Source organism: Cervus canadensis, chromosome 18, assembly GCF_019320065.1.
Source record: "Cervus canadensis isolate Bull #8, Minnesota chromosome 18, ASM1932006v1, whole genome shotgun sequence".
NCBI classification, from domain to species: domain Eukaryota; kingdom Metazoa; phylum Chordata; class Mammalia; order Artiodactyla; family Cervidae; genus Cervus; species Cervus canadensis.
Window position 1 is genome coordinate 36,997,874 of NC_057403.1, and position 14,660 is coordinate 37,012,533.

General features: G+C 53.0%; 1 protein-coding gene across 9 annotated transcripts; it reads left to right on the forward strand.

Annotated features, from left to right (window-relative positions):
• Positions 1-464: 464 nt before the first annotated feature.
• LOC122421341 (dipeptidase 2-like) lies at positions 465-12,261 on the forward strand. 9 transcript variants are annotated; one of them, XM_043437201.1, is made up of 23 exons: positions 539-581; positions 696-719; positions 1,044-1,219; positions 1,484-1,773; positions 2,054-2,180; positions 2,494-2,623; positions 2,711-2,852; positions 3,145-3,214; positions 3,335-3,511; positions 4,113-4,197; positions 4,842-4,917; positions 5,580-5,715; positions 7,664-7,750; positions 8,208-8,377; positions 8,660-8,786; positions 9,267-9,396; positions 9,485-9,626; positions 9,874-9,940; positions 10,053-10,229; positions 10,522-10,606; positions 11,136-11,211; positions 11,687-11,822; positions 11,914-12,261. In XM_043437201.1, the coding sequence occupies exons 4-23, from the start codon at positions 1,499-1,501 to the stop codon at positions 12,145-12,147; spliced, it is 2,649 nt and encodes an 882-aa protein (XP_043293136.1). In that variant the 5' UTR covers positions 539-581; positions 696-719; positions 1,044-1,219; positions 1,484-1,498; the 3' UTR covers positions 12,148-12,261. The 9 variants fall into 9 exon arrangements, with proteins under 9 accessions (XP_043293134.1, XP_043293140.1, XP_043293136.1 ...); XM_043437199.1 differs by lacking the exon at positions 696-719 and having other exon boundaries at positions 465-581; XM_043437203.1 differs by lacking the exon at positions 696-719 and having other exon boundaries at positions 542-611.
• The last annotated feature ends 2,399 nt before the right edge of the window (positions 12,262-14,660 follow it).

The following is a 14,660-nucleotide window of genomic DNA, read 5'->3' on the forward strand; positions in this document are numbered from 1 at the left end:
ATAGCACCACCAGTGTGCCCTTCCTTCTGGCCTGTAGGCACTGGGCAATGTCAAATGCAATATACATGAGCCTTGAAATATACACAAGCAGGGACCCTTCCCCTCACAGGTAGACCAGGACCTCTAGTTCTGCTGGAAGAGTTTTACTCATTTCATTTTTAGAGAGGTTTCTAGGGTCTCCAGCACTCAGACTTAGGTCCCTACCCCTAAGCTAGTCACTCCTGCCACCCGGGAAAGTTTCCAAAGGCCGAACAGCTCCATGGGGCACCAAGGATCAGAGCAGAAATTTGAGAGGCTGGAGATGAAGGAGTTTGGGCACAGTTCCGAAAGCATCTCAGTGGCTGAGCTTCTGTGAGAAGGCACATCCTCAGTGTATGTGTGTGGTGGTGGTGGGAGGGGGGCTGTTCCTAGAGGAGTCAGCTAGGGTGAGGGCCTGAAACTAGAAATGAGGAATTGGGTGGGGCCTCGGAGCAAGCACAGGAACTTAGACCTTGTGGTTTCTGGGAGAGCTAGAGCCACAAGGCCCATGAGATACAGCGACTGTAGCAGCAGAACCCAGGTGCCAGGCCTTCCACACTGAGGTAGGAGGGATCCTGGATCCTGGCCAGCAGGTCAGCCCACAACCCTGGGAGGAAGCTTCTTGGGGTGGGGAATCTCCTGTCATGGAAGTGACTTCAATTCCTTCCACTCAATAGCCTACCTACCAGGTTCTTGCTCTGGTGAGTAAAAGGGTCCTTGACCCTTCCCAGATAGTTGTTCGGTTCACATCCCCAAAGTTCCTCAAGTGAGGCCCTGGAGAAGTGCAGCAACTCCTGAAGGCGCTCTTTCCAGAGGGTGACTGGGGGAAATGGGGGAGGGGTGCCCCTGACAGTTCCCAGTTGCTGGCTGAAGTCTCCTGAGAATGGTCACGCACGCTGGGGAGTCAAGTAGGGGGAGACGGAAGGTCGGGGGCAGAGGGGCCCTTCCTGAATCTAGAATCCACAAGGTTAACCCTCCATTTCTAAAAACTATCTCCTCCCTCACACCCACCCCATGTGGCCCAGCACCTGGAAACTGGGAGCCCAGATCAACGGGGACACAGAGACACTGGCACGCGGCCCTGGGGTGGGCGGGGCAGGCTGCAGACAGATGGAGACAAGCTGTGCTCCTGGGAGGGGCTGCCTGGGGCTGAAGGCCACTCTCTCACAGAAGCGCCCTGGACTCTCTCTTGGACAGCAAGGTTAGAGGCAGGGGGAGAGCAATTTAGGGTGGCCCCCTCGGAATAGAGGGGTCGGGAGAGGGGCGGGGGCAGAGGGAACCCAAGATGGGAGGGGAATGGGCTCAAGGTGGAGGCCACCTTAGCCCACAAGAGCCACCTCTTAGCAGAGGGCAGGAGGGTAGTTCGGGCCCCCATGGCACCCGTACTTTGCGGATTACGGCTCTCTGCACAGGGGTCGCAGGGTCCTGTGACTCTGTGTCCCCTCCCTCCATGCCCCTCTCCCAGAGGCTGTGCCACTGCATGATCTGTGTTGACTGGCAGAACCCCAGCACCCCCACCGCTCTCAGACCCGCCTGCCCGGCCCTGTGCAGCATGCCGAGTGGGGGCCTCGAGCATCCCCACGTGCTCACCCAGCGGCCTCTGCTGCTCCTGCTGTGGCTGCTGTTGCGACTGGTAACCCGCGCCCAGACAGCACCGGATGCCCCTGTCACCCTGACCAGACTGGACACCACCAGCACACCAAGTCTGGGGGAGCGTGCGCGGGCCCTGATGCGGAACTTCCCGCTTGTGGATGGGTGCGTGGGGGCTGGTGGGGGGCTAGCCTGGCCCTGGGCAGGGGAGGAAGTCCAGAGCATGCAGAGCTAGTGGGGCGGCTCCTTCACACCACCCCTGGGTGTCCTCTCCATCATCCATGGGTGCCCTTCTCCTCTTCTGTCACTCCCTCTCTGGTGGGAACCCCCTCAGCCCAGGCCTCAGCTGGTCCTAGTATAGTCTATGTGACAGTGTTAGGTGGGGGAATCCCCTGGCTGGCCTGAGCCCGAAGGAGCCCACCCATTTGCCTTGACCTCCCTCCAGCCACAACGACATGCCCCTGGTCCTGAGGCAGTTTAACCACAAGGGCCTACAGGATGTTAATCTGCACAGTTTCAGCCACGGCCAGACCAGCTTGAACAGGCTTAAAGACGGTCTCGTGGGTGCCCAGGTACCAAGGGGACACACAAGGTGCCACCATGGCTCTGGGGGAATGTGGGGGAGTTTGGGGGCCTCAGAGACCGCGGGTTAGTCACATCGGAACTCAGTTACCATAGCAACCTAGAAAGTGCCATGACACGGATGCTGGGGGCTAACAGGGGTCACAGTGAGTCGACATGATGGGCATCCAAGTACCACGGAACAAGCCATGCATCACACGTGACACTGGGCACAGGGAACGCTGCACCAGCAGTGGAGGTGGTGAGAAGCCCAAGAAGTTCTAAAGGAACTCCTACCCAAACCATCCCCTGGTCTTCCCTCAGTTCTGGTCAGCCTACGTTCCATGCCAGACCCAAGAACGCGATGCTGTGCGCCTCACCCTAGAGCAGATTGATCTCATCCACCGCATGTGTGCCTCCTATTCTGAGCTGGAGCTTGTGACCTCAGTTAAAGGTAGACGGGTGGGTGGTGGTGGATGTCAGGGGCTTGATTAAGCTACCCATGTCTCTGACCATGACAATCTGCCCCACCTGCCCCCAGCTCTGAATGGTACCCGGAAGTTGGCCTGCCTCATCGGTGTGGAGGGTGGCCACTCACTGGACAGCAGCCTCTCCGTCTTGCGTACCTTCTATGTGCTGGGTGTGCGCTACCTGACACTCACGCACACCTGCAACACGCCCTGGTGAGCCTGGTGCAGATGGTATGGGCCCAGTGAGGCAGGGATCTGCCCAAGATCATGCTGGGGCCCACACCAAGCTTCACCCCCGGGACTTGGCCCTGAACTTGGAGTGGGGAGGTCTACACAGCAAGACTGGATCCCCCGAAGAGCCCTCCTACTGCCACGCACAGCCCTGCTTGGGTCCCCCCTCTAGCTCCAGGGAGATGCAGGTGTAGAGGGCTCGACAGAACCTCTGTCTAGCTTCTTGTAGCTGAGTCATGACCACCAGTCAGACTGCCTCCTGGCCACCCTGCAGGGCAGAGAGCTCAGCTAAGGGCATCCACCCCTTCTACAGCGATGTCAGCGGGCTGACCAGCTTTGGTGAGGTGAGGACCCTGGCTCCATACCCTGCCCCATGTAAATGCACAGCCCCACCTGCTCCCTCCAGATAAATGCACCAGAGACAAATGCAACCCTGACACCCTCTCCCCAACCTGTCCCTGCAGAAGGTGGTGGCAGAAATGAACCGTCTGGGCATGATGGTGGACCTGTCCCACGTCTCAGACGCCGTGGCACGGAGAGCCCTAGAAGTGTCGCAGGCACCTGTGATCTTCTCCCACTCGGCTGCCCGGGCTGTGTGTGAGAGCACCCGGAATGTTCCTGATGACATCCTACAGCTTTTGGTGAGAGACTGCCCTTGCCTGCAAACCTAAAGCAAGACGTCCGAACCAGTAGCCCCTGAACCTGAGCCTCTGCTCCCTCAATTTCCTCAAACCCCAGGTTAAAGATCTTCTGCCCCCAAAACACACAGCCCCTGAACTCTCGAACTCTCGGTGGGGGTTCTAGGTGGTAAACATTCCTTGAGAACCTCCCTGGTGGTCTAGCGGCTAAGACTCCGTGCTCCCAGGGCAGGGGGTCTGGGTTCGATCCCTGGTCAGTAGATCCTACCTGCTGCCACTGATAGTTCACAGTTTGCAACTAAAGACCCTGCCTGACACAGCAGAAGATCCTACATGCCACAAGGAAGATGGAGGATCCCATGTGCCACAACTAAGACATGGCGCAGCTAAAAGAATAAATAAAAATACTCCTCCAAACCCACAAACCAAGTGCCAAGACACCACCCAGACCAGAGCTGAGGCTCCCCCATTCACACAAACCCAGAAAGGAGACATCTCTGACCTCAAAGCCAGGGCTGAACACCTTCCTCAGAGAGCCAAAAGAGTGAACAGGCGGGTGGTTGTGCCAGGAGCCAAGTCAAATGTCCATTGTCCAACCCTGCAGAAGAAGAATGGTGGCATTGTGATGGTGTCTTTGTCCATGGGGGTGCTACAATGCAACCCGCTAGCCAATGTGTCTACTGTGGCAGGTAAGCCTCACCCTGCGCTCTCTGAACAGTTCTGATTTGGACCTGAAGCAGGGCCCAAATTTGAGGATGACCTCAGAAGGGCCCCAAGGGTTTGACCCACCTGTTGGCAATAGGAACTACTCCCCCAAGCCCAATAATGAATGGCACACAGTTCTTAGTGCCATGTGGAACTGGAGCCACAGAATCGAAACGGATGCTGATGGGTATCTGGGAGGCAGTCAGACACAGAGTCCAGGTGCTGCCCATCTGCACCTCTGCAGGGGCTCCAAAGCACATTGCCCGTGCCTCTGGTCAAGAGATTGGGCAGCTCCATAGGTCTCTGGGGTCTCTGTCAGTTGTTTTCTTGTTCCTCTCTCACCACCCATGGAGAGGTTCACAGGTTCTCAAGGGAACTGAGAGGCAGAGTGAATCTTGGCCCAAATGGGTGGCTCTGAGGTCTACTCCAAATCTGAAGTCCAGTCTGGAGTCAGCCGGGATCACTTCAGACCAAACCTCAGGGCCCTCTACTCTGCGCTCTGGGTGCCAGGCCATGAAGGAACTGGCCCATCAGGTCTACAGGTTGCAAGAAGGGGAATCAACAGAGGCCAGTCCTCACCCCCACCCCCATCCTGGAAGTCCCACACTGCTGGCTTTTCATCCTTCAGATCACTTTGACCACATTAGGGCTGTCATTGGATCCAAGTTCATCGGGATTGGAGGAGATTATGACGGAGCTGGCCGGTGAGTGCGTCCATGTGGGCTTGTCTTGGGCTGGATGTGCCGCAGGGGGCTTTCATAGCCACGGTGCCCACCACAGTATGGTCTTCATGGCCTTGACCACAGCCTCAGGTCTGCTGGCCCCACTGGTATCTCCCCTCTCTCAGGGTCTGTTTGCTGGGCTCTCCTGTCTATCTGCATCCCATTGGCCCTACTCTAGATTATCATATTTGGCTAACCCAACCAGACAGACCTTATCTGCCCAGCATCTGCACCCAGCCAGTGCCAGCAGACCCACAGCCTCTGAGCAGACTCTTAGCAAGGTCTGGGGTGGGCTGACCATCTTCTCTACCTGCAGTTGGGTCTGTGCATGCAAGGGGGTCAACCCAGTTCTTCAAAAGCCTTTCTTCTTTTTATAAACAGAAGGAAAAGTTTGCATTCAGTGAAAGGCATAGATCTTAATAGATCAATTCAATGAATTTTGATGAATATTCAAGGAGCTTTAGGGCCCTTCTGAAGGATGAAGAGCAGGCTTGAATCATTTACTCTCTCCAAGTCTCCATTTCCCATTTTTGACCAGGGCAGGGGTTCAGTTGACCCTGCACATATAGGACACTGGTTCTGACCCAGGACCAGGGGGCAGATCTGAGGGCTAATAGCTGGATGGCTGGCTGGTGGCCACATAGGTTCCCACAGGGTCTGGAGGACGTGTCCACATACCCAGTACTCATAGAAGAGTTGCTGAGGCGTGGCTGGAGTGAGGAAGAGCTCTGGGGTGTCCTTCGAGGAAACCTGCTGCGGGTCTTCAGCCAGGTGGAACAGGTATGCTGGGCTGGGCCGAAGAGGAGCTCTGAGCAGGTGTATGGGGGGTATTGCTGCGGGAGTCACTGCCCACTGACTGCCACCTCCAGGTTCGGGAGGAAAACAAGGGACAGAGTCCCTTGGAGGATGAGTTCCCAGATGAGCAGCTGGGAAGCTCCTGCCGCTCCGTCCTCTCGCATCTGCAGCAGAGAGAAAATCTGGCTCAAGACCAGAAACTAACCAGAACTCCAAGGCATGGGAATCCTATTTTGTCACCTATGCGGTCATTCTCAAAATCTTTCCCCAACACAGCCCCAGGCCTCACAGTTATTACTGCCTTCCTGGTCCTCATTCTTTGGCTCTGGTGATCCATTAATCCTGCCAGATGTCACTTTGGCAGATGCAGACATCCACAAAGTTTCCTCTCATGCAAGCACAAACATTTCCCAAAAATAAACATTTCAGAAATGGAATCAGCATGAGCTGTCCTTCTCTGTAGTGGGGCCTGTGGTACAGGCCCCAACACTGGGGTTTGGTGGGGGACCCTGCAGTTCAGACACCAGGTACTCAAGGCAGACCTGTTGGCAGTGGCCTGAGGCCAGGGCGTTTGGCTCAGCACCAGAAGACAGTGGAAGGCTCTGGCTGCAGGAAGGCGGACTTTACTCATTCCCTCTGAGTAGCTCACCTCAATCCTGACCCACTGTCTATCACCTGGAGATCTTTTAGGGAATTCTGGCTCAGATTCCCAAGGAGAGGACCTGCCTGAATCACAAACGATCTTTGTTCCTATTTGGACAGAGCCAGAATGTCAGGCTACTTAATGGGCCACAGACCTCTAATGGCTGGACAGCTCTGGAGGTGGGCCCACCCCTCCCCCTGCTCCTCAGGGACTGTCTAAGACAGTCAGTCTACTTAGCCACTACATCTTTCCCTAGTTCATAAATGATAATGCGCTAGGGACTTCCCTGGTGGTCCAGTGGCTAAGATTCGGCATTCCCCCGGGTTCAATCCCTGGTCAGACAACTAGATCCCACATGCAGCAACTAAGAGTTCACATGCCTCAACTAGAAGGTCCCACATGTGCAACTCAGACCCTATGCAGCCAGATAAGCTAAAGAAAAAATACAAAAAAAGATGAGACATAAATTCACCAGGGAGTAGGTAACCCCCTTCCTAAAACGGTTAGGACTACCCTGTAGCTCAAACGGTAAAGAATCTGCCTTTGATGCAGGAGACCAGGGTTCAATCCCTGGGTTAGGAAGTTCTTCTGGAGAAGGAAATGCAATCCACTCCAGTATTCTTGCCTGGAGAATTCCAAGGACAGAGAAGCCTGGCAGGCTACAGTCCGTGGGGTCAACAAAGAGTTGGACATGATTGAGTGACTAACACACATAACACACAGGTAACCCTCTTCCCAAGATGGCTATTATTAACTAAAGTATATTCCTCCAGAGTCTTTTTTTGTGTATGTATATGTCAACATGGGTACAGAAGTAAATTTGGGGCAGGATTTTTGTTTTGTTTTCTGGGCAGAGGCACACCCTACAACACTAACCCATGCCCCCAGCATTGGGAGCACACAGTCTTAACCACTGGACCACCAAGGAAGTCCCCAGAAGTAAATTTTAATACGAAATGTGGTAAAGAATCCGCCTGCCAATGCAGAAGATGAAAGAGATGTGGGTTTGATGATCCCTGGGGAAGATCCCCTGGAGAAGGAAATGTCAACCCACTCCAGTATTCTTGCCTGGGAAATCCCATGCACAGAGGGGCCTGGCAAGCTACAGTCCATAGGGTAGCAGAAAAGTCAGACACAACTTAGTGAATGAGCATGCACTAAAACAAAATGGTCTCCTATAAATATTATACTTAAATTTCATTTTTGTTAAAAATATATAGGGGATTTTTTTCTTCTGCCAGTCAAAACATATAGATCTAATTCACTCTTTTAAATTTTAATTCTCCCCAGAATTTCATGGAATATTTAACCAGTTGGAGGGCAGGCATACCCCTGCAGCTAAAACCCCACATGGGCTTGCGACCTGTCTGCCTAGAGGTGAAATTGGGAAGATTCCTGGGTCCCTCCTAGTCCACCCCTTGGCCTCTTCCCTGAATCAGTAGGTCCCTGGCGCTTGGGAAGGGTGGGTACAGGGCAGGAAGCAAGGACAGAGGTAACCCGCGGTGCGCCGCCTGAGGGCGCTCCGGGCAGAGGCTGGCCTGGCCCAATGGGGCGCCACCCTAGATGGGAGGGAAGGGCCTACCGCCCCCTGGCGGCCACGCTGGGCGGCGGCATTGCGGATCCCCGAGCTAACCTGCCTAGCGTCCTGACTGACTCCTGTCGCTTCTCACGAAGCAGTGTGGCTGGGTCACCAGCGTCGACGGTCGGGACCCCATTGTCGCCCTCTGCCCCTCGCCGGCTCCTCTTAGCTCTCGAGACCTGCCTCTGCCCGCCTGCTCGGCCCTGTGCAGCAATGCTGCCCCTAGGCCTCGAGCGTCCCCACGTGCTCACCCAGCGGCCTCTGCTGCGTCTGCTGCTCCTGCTCTGGCTGCTGCTGCGGCCGGTAACCAGCGCCCAGACCGCGCCGGCCACCTCCAGCAACCCAACAGCGCCAGGCACTCCCAGAGGCCCGAGTCTCCAGGAGCGCGCGCGGGCCCTGATGCGGGACTTCCGGCTGGTGGATGGGTGCGTAGGTGGGGGTGTGCGGGCCGGTGGGGGCTGAACCCGCTCCTGGGCAGAAGAGGAGGTCCAGAGCGTGAAGGGTTAGAGAGAAGGCTCCCTGACACACTCCTCTTCTCCACCACCCCCATAGGGCGCCTTCCTCCCTATTAACGCTGTTGCTGGTAGAACCCCCTACCTAACAGCTGCTCTTCAGGACTATCATCTGTGTGAGGTGGGGACGTGGGGTAGGCCCATGACCTGGGGGCCATGTCCCCTACTTTTCTTACTTTGTCCTGACAACCCCAGCCACAACCACCTGCCGCTGCTCCTGAAACGGCATTTCCAGAACAAGCTACAAGGTGTGAACCTGCGCAATTTCAGACTCGGCCAGACCAACCTGGACAAGCTCAGGGATGGCTTCGTGGGTGCACAGGTACCAGAGACACACACATAATGGCCTCTGGGGAATCTGGGGCCACAGAAACCTTGGTAGACAGGCCTCTGATGGACACAGGACACACTATGTGCCATCATGAGGCTGCTTGGGAGTGAGTGTAGGGGTGTTGGAGGTCAAGACAGGCCAGCCGCATGGGTGCCCAGGTTCTGTGGAGACACAGAAAGTGACTGGAAAATCCTTGGTGAGGGTGGGGGCTCTGAAACCACAAAGAATATGGTGGATTGCCCTTGGGGCATTCACATAGTCCGTGGACAAACAGCAAGCAATGATGTGTCATAATTTCAATTGGGCTGCTGGCAGCTAGCTGAATAGTCATCAGGGTACCATGGGTCATGTGGTGCTGCACTCGGACCACTGACACACATGAGTACCTTGAGGGCTGAGGAGGAGTAAGTAGTAGGCCTACAGCATTGAGACCAGCCTAATCTCATTCTGGACCCCTGTGCCAACCACCAGTTCTGGTCAGCCTACGCCCCATGCCAGACTCAGGACCAGGATGCTGTGCGCCTCACGCTGGAGCAGATTGACCTCATCCGCCGCATGTGTGACTCCTACAATGAACTGGAGCTCGTGACTTCAGCCGAAGGTGGGCTGGGGGAAGGGAGGGGAGTCAGGGGCTACTCTGGTGGTTCTGGCCTTGGCCTCTGACCACTTGATCCTCTATCTTCTTCTAGGACTGAACAGCACTCAAAAGCTGGCCTGCCTTATTGGCGTGGAGGGTGGTCACTCACTTGACAGCAGCCTCTCTGTGCTGCGCAGTTTCTATCTGCTGGGAGTTCGCTACCTGACGCTCACCTTCACCTGCAACACGCCCTGGTGAGCAGACTGCCTGGCCTGGGGTGGAACGGCAGATGCTTGGTGGGGAAAGTGCCAGAGAGGTGAGGATAGAGGGGTCCACAGAAGGAGGCTGGACTCTCAGCAGGTCCCTCACACTCCCAGAAAGCAGCTGGTCCGGATCCTCACCCTGTTCTGAGGTGGGACGGGTGTTCAGAGAGCCTGGATGTTCAGGCTCTCTTGGCCAAGGTGTGGCCTGCTAGATTGCCCTCCTCTGGCTGTCTTTCAGGGCAGAGAGCTCCACCAAGTTTCAGCTCTTCTACACCAACATCAGTGGGTTGACAAGCTTTGGTGAGGTAAGGACTCTTTGTCAATACCCTACCTCAGCCACCCCCTACAGGTATGCACACATGTGCATCCCTCTTGACAACCCCCTCCCCCCAAAAAATCCTCCACTTGTCCCTGCAGAAGGTGATAGAGGAGATGAATCGCCTGGGCATGATGGTGGACTTGTCCTATGGGTCGCATGCCCTGGCACAGCAAGCCCTGAAGATGTCAAAAGCTCCTGTGATCTTCTCCCACTCGGCTGCCAAAGCTGTGTGTGACAACATGCTTAACATTCCTGATGACATCCTGCAACTTCTGGTGAGCGGCCACCCCAGCCCTCAAATCCAGGACTTCATCCAAAGATCCTTGACCCTGAGCAAACCTACCAGTCCAGTCCTCACTCACCCTTGGACCTGAGGCTGGTTAACCCTCCCCCATCTCTGAAACTCAAGGCCAAATCAGTTCCCACCCAGGGTCCAAGAGAGGTAAAGCCTCACCCAAGCCCTCCTGTGAGGACTAAGCATTTGCCTTATCAGGGCCCCCAGGGCATAAGTGGCAGGCCATCAGGTCAGAAGGGGCAAGCTGAGTGTTCCTTTGTTCATCCATGTAGAAGAAGAATGGTGGCATTGTGATGGTGTCGCTGTCCTTGGGGGTGCTGCAGTGTAACCTGTTTGCTAATGTGTCCACCGTGGCAGGTGAGCCCCACTTCAATTCTCTGTGTAGTTGTAGCTTGGCCTGTGGCTGCTCGGGCCATCAGGAGAGCTCTAGCCTTCCAGCACACCCTGGGCCCTGGGTAGGCCTCCCAACAGTCTAGGGGAGCAGACACAGCTCTTCACTGCCCTCAACCCAGATCTGGGGCTCCAACCAGTGCAACAGGTTTGGGGGGAGGCAACTGCCTCTGCTTCTGAGTCTCTCTTTTGCTCCCATATCCCTAGACAGGACAGGCAGAGCCCTGTGACCAGGTTGTCAAGGAACCAGAGGCATGGTGGCTCCTAGGCAGGAAAAGGTCCTAAGGAGTTCAGGCCCTGAGGTTCACTCTGGCTCCAGTGTCTAGCCTGCGGCCACTCCAGAAGTCACAGCAGGCTAGGAGCTCCATGGAGTCAGCTGTCTTGTCTTGGATTGCCTTGGGCAGAGGAACTGGCCACGCTGAGCTTCCTCAGATCAGGGCTGGTCCCAGGATCTAACTCCAACCTCATGCTACCCACCACCACCCTTATCCCCTAGATCACTTTGACCACATCAGGGCAGTCATGGGATCTGAGTTCATCGGGATTAGCGGGAGTTACGATGGGTCTGGCCGGTGAGTGTTTCCCTGGGGTTTGTCTTGGCTGGGGTACAGTGGGGAGTCCCTTAGTCTCAGTTCCCCATCCATGGTCCTCCCATCCTTCATCCTCCATTATAGACTCCAGTCTTTCAGCCCACCAGGCATCTTTCCCCTCCCAGGACCTGTTTCCTGGATTCTCCTTGTCCTTCCTGTGGTCCAGTGGACCCATTCCCACTCCAGGGCATCACAGTTGTTAAGAACCCCACCCCCTCTCAAGACCTATCCAGCACATGCTCCACTGCCAGACCAGCAGATGTGCTGTGGGCTGAGCATCTGCTCAGCAGGTAAGTGCTGCCGAAGCCCAGTCTTCCAGGAGCTTCCAAAGTTGCATTCAGTAGCCTGAGGAATACGGCCTTTAACTTCCCATATGTGGTTGGGACTGGTGCGACAGTGGGCCCTCAGCCAGGATTGGGGCTGAGGAGCCCCAGTTAGCCAGCTGGTGGCCACGCAGGTTCCCCGAGGGGCTGGAGGATGTGTCCACATACCCGGTACTCATAGAGGAATTGCTGAGGCGAGGCTGGAGGGAGGAGGAGCTTCAGGGCGTCCTTCGTGGAAACCTGCTGCGGGTCTTCAGACAAGTGGAACAGGTATGCTGGGCTGGACAAAAAGAGGGTTCAGTGGTTTAAGCAGGTGAGGGGGGCACTGTGGAAACCACTGACTGCCGACTTTCATCTTCAGGTGAGAGAGGAGAACAAAGGTCAGAGTCCTTTGGAGGATGAATTTCCAAACAGGCAGGTGGGCAGGTCGTGCCATTCCCACCTCCTGACTCAGCCTCAGAGTAAGCCTCGGGCCACACACCTGGTGAGAAACAAGTGGCTAACCAACCAGGCCCTCCAGAGGCCCCCAAAAGCCTCCCCACAACTCGTTCTAGGCCTTGTGGCTGCTGCCACCTTCTCAGTCCTCATCCTATGACTCTAGTGACCTGGCCAGTCCCCCAGAGGTCACTGTGGCAAAGTCTCATGAAGTTTCCCTTCTAGTCATCCAGGCACAAACATATATATGCTGAGAATAAACATTTCGAGTACAGAGCCAGGTGTGACTGTCCTTTCTTCACGGGGAAAGGGGTTGGGTCTGATGGGCTATTGGTTGGTGAGGGGTCTTAGGTTCTACCCCCAGCTGCTTAATATGTTTGGTTCCCATTGGCTTTCAGCTTTGTCTCTCTGTCTCTGGAAAGGCAGAAGAACCTTACCTTATTCTTACGCTAAAAGCCTGAGCCAACGGAAGAGCACTAAAGAATCAAGTTCAGAGTTGATCCCATCGTGGAGTGTAACAGAGGGTACATTCCCAATCTCTCTCAAAAAGTTTTAAAAAAAATTTTTTTAACAGGATGATACCTTTTATAGAATAAACTAATGTGTTTGGAAATATCAAGAGAGAAAGCATTTTTCAGATAAGGTACTCTGATTTTTGTTAAACTGATTTTTTTTTAATGGGCAGGGGTGTGAATCAAGTTGTTAAAAGAAAGAAAAGAAACTGCAGCTTCTAAATCAGCTCAGCTTCCTACAGACCCTCTTATCTTTTGGCCTCTTTCCTCTCCCAGTCCACAGGGTGGGCCAGAGCCAGATCTAAGTTCCTTCCATGGAAACTTTAAATTAGCAGAGAGACTACAGTGCCAACTATGTTATAAATTGTGTCCATACACTTGTGGGTCTCTCTTTGAATTCTGTTCCATTTATTAAAACAAGTTGATATCTAGGAGAGTGAGTCTTCCACTTAAAGAGTATCATCTCAGGTACTTCCCTGGTGGTCCAGTGGGTAAAATTCTGGGCTCCCAGTGCAGGGAACCTGGGTTCAATCACTAGGGAACTAGACCCCACATGCTGCAAGTAAGAGTTTGCATGCTGCAACTAAATATCCTGCCTGCTGCAATGAAGATCAAAGATCCTTTGTGCCTCGACTAAGACCCGGCACAGCCAAATAAATAAATAAATATAAAAAAAGAGTGAAAAAGCAAGTCAGAGAGTGGGGGAAGTTTTCAACATGTATAACTGACAAAAGGTATATATCCAGAGACAGACAAGCCAGTATAAAAATGGGCAAGACATTTGCAAAGGAACTTTACAAAAGAGGATATCCAAGTGGCCAATAAGAAAATGAAAAGACTATCAACCTTACTAGTCACTAGAGAAATGCAAAATAAAAGTCACAGAAAAAGATAACTAAAATTCAACAGATGAACAATAGGGTATTATTCAGGATGTGGAGCATAAGGTTTTCTCATAACCAGCTGGTGGCAGTGTAAACTGACAAAACTGCTTTGAAAAACTGTTCCACATTATTTACTAAAGTTAAAGACACATATCAGTTCAGTTCAGTTGCTCAGTCATGTCTGACTCTTTGCAACCCCATTGACTGCAGCACATCAGGCTTCCCTGTCCATCACCAGCTCCTGGAGCTTACTCAAACTCATGTCCATGATGCTGTCCAAACATCTCATTCTCTGTCATCCCCTTCTCCTGCCTTCAATCTTTCCCAGCATCAGGGTCTTTTCCAATGAGTCAGCTTTGCATCAGGTGGCTGAAGTATTGGAGTTTCAGCTTCAGCATCAGTCCTTCCAATGAATATTCAGACACATGTACCCAAGGATTTAACCATTTTTCTCCCCTAAAGACTCAACAGAAAGGCCTGCACACATGTGCACAGAAAGACATGAACAAGTATATTTAGAGAAGCAATAGTTTTAGTAATTTCAAACTGAAAAATAACCCAACAATAGAGAAATCAACAGTGTGGTATTAACTCCATGGAAGAGAACACAGCAATGAAAAAGAACAAATTACAGGGGACTTCCCAGGGAGGCCAGGTTTGATCCCTGCTCAGGAAACTGGATTCCACATGCTGCAAATAAAAGCATGTGCACGGCAATGAAGATCCCAAGTGCTGTGTCTAAGACCTGGTACAGCCAAATAAATAAAAAATTAAGTTTAAAAAAATTAAAAATAAAGTGAATAATTCAGTGGCATGTAGTACATTCACAATGTCATACAACCATCACTTCTATCTAGTTCCGAAATATTTTGACCATCCTAAAAGGAAACCCTCTACCTATTAAGCAGTTGCACCTGATCCTGTGGTTCCCCCAGCCACCAATCTGCTCTCTGTGTCTATGTATTTCTCTGTTCTGGATGTTTCTTACAAATGGAGTCATATAATATGTGACCTTTATATCTAGTTTCCTACAGTTAATGTTGTCAAGGTTCATTCATGTTGCACTTTTTCTCCATTTTTATTCTACTCTTTTTCTGGAATTTCTATTGTGCAGATACTAGAACTTCTTTTTCTCTCTCATCTCTCTCTCTTCTTTTTCTTCTTTTGGGAGAATTCCTTAACTTGGTCTTTCTAATTTATGGATTCATTCTCAATGAAAATTTTCTGCTATTAGATCACCTATTGTGTTGTCTGACATACCATTGTGGTAATTTTTA

Excerpts from the sequence above, each read along its gene's own strand:
- LOC122421341 (XM_043437199.1), top strand. The coding sequence starts at position 1,499 with ATGATCTGTGTTGACTGGCAGAACCCCAGCACCCCCACCGCTCTCAGA. Across the intron at positions 4,198-4,841 it reads CAATGTGTCTACTGTGGCAG|ATCACTTTGACCACATTAGG; the intron begins GTAAGCCTCACC and ends TTCATCCTTCAG. Across the intron at positions 9,941-10,052 it reads GGTTGACAAGCTTTGGTGAG|AAGGTGATAGAGGAGATGAA; the intron begins GTAAGGACTCTT and ends TTGTCCCTGCAG.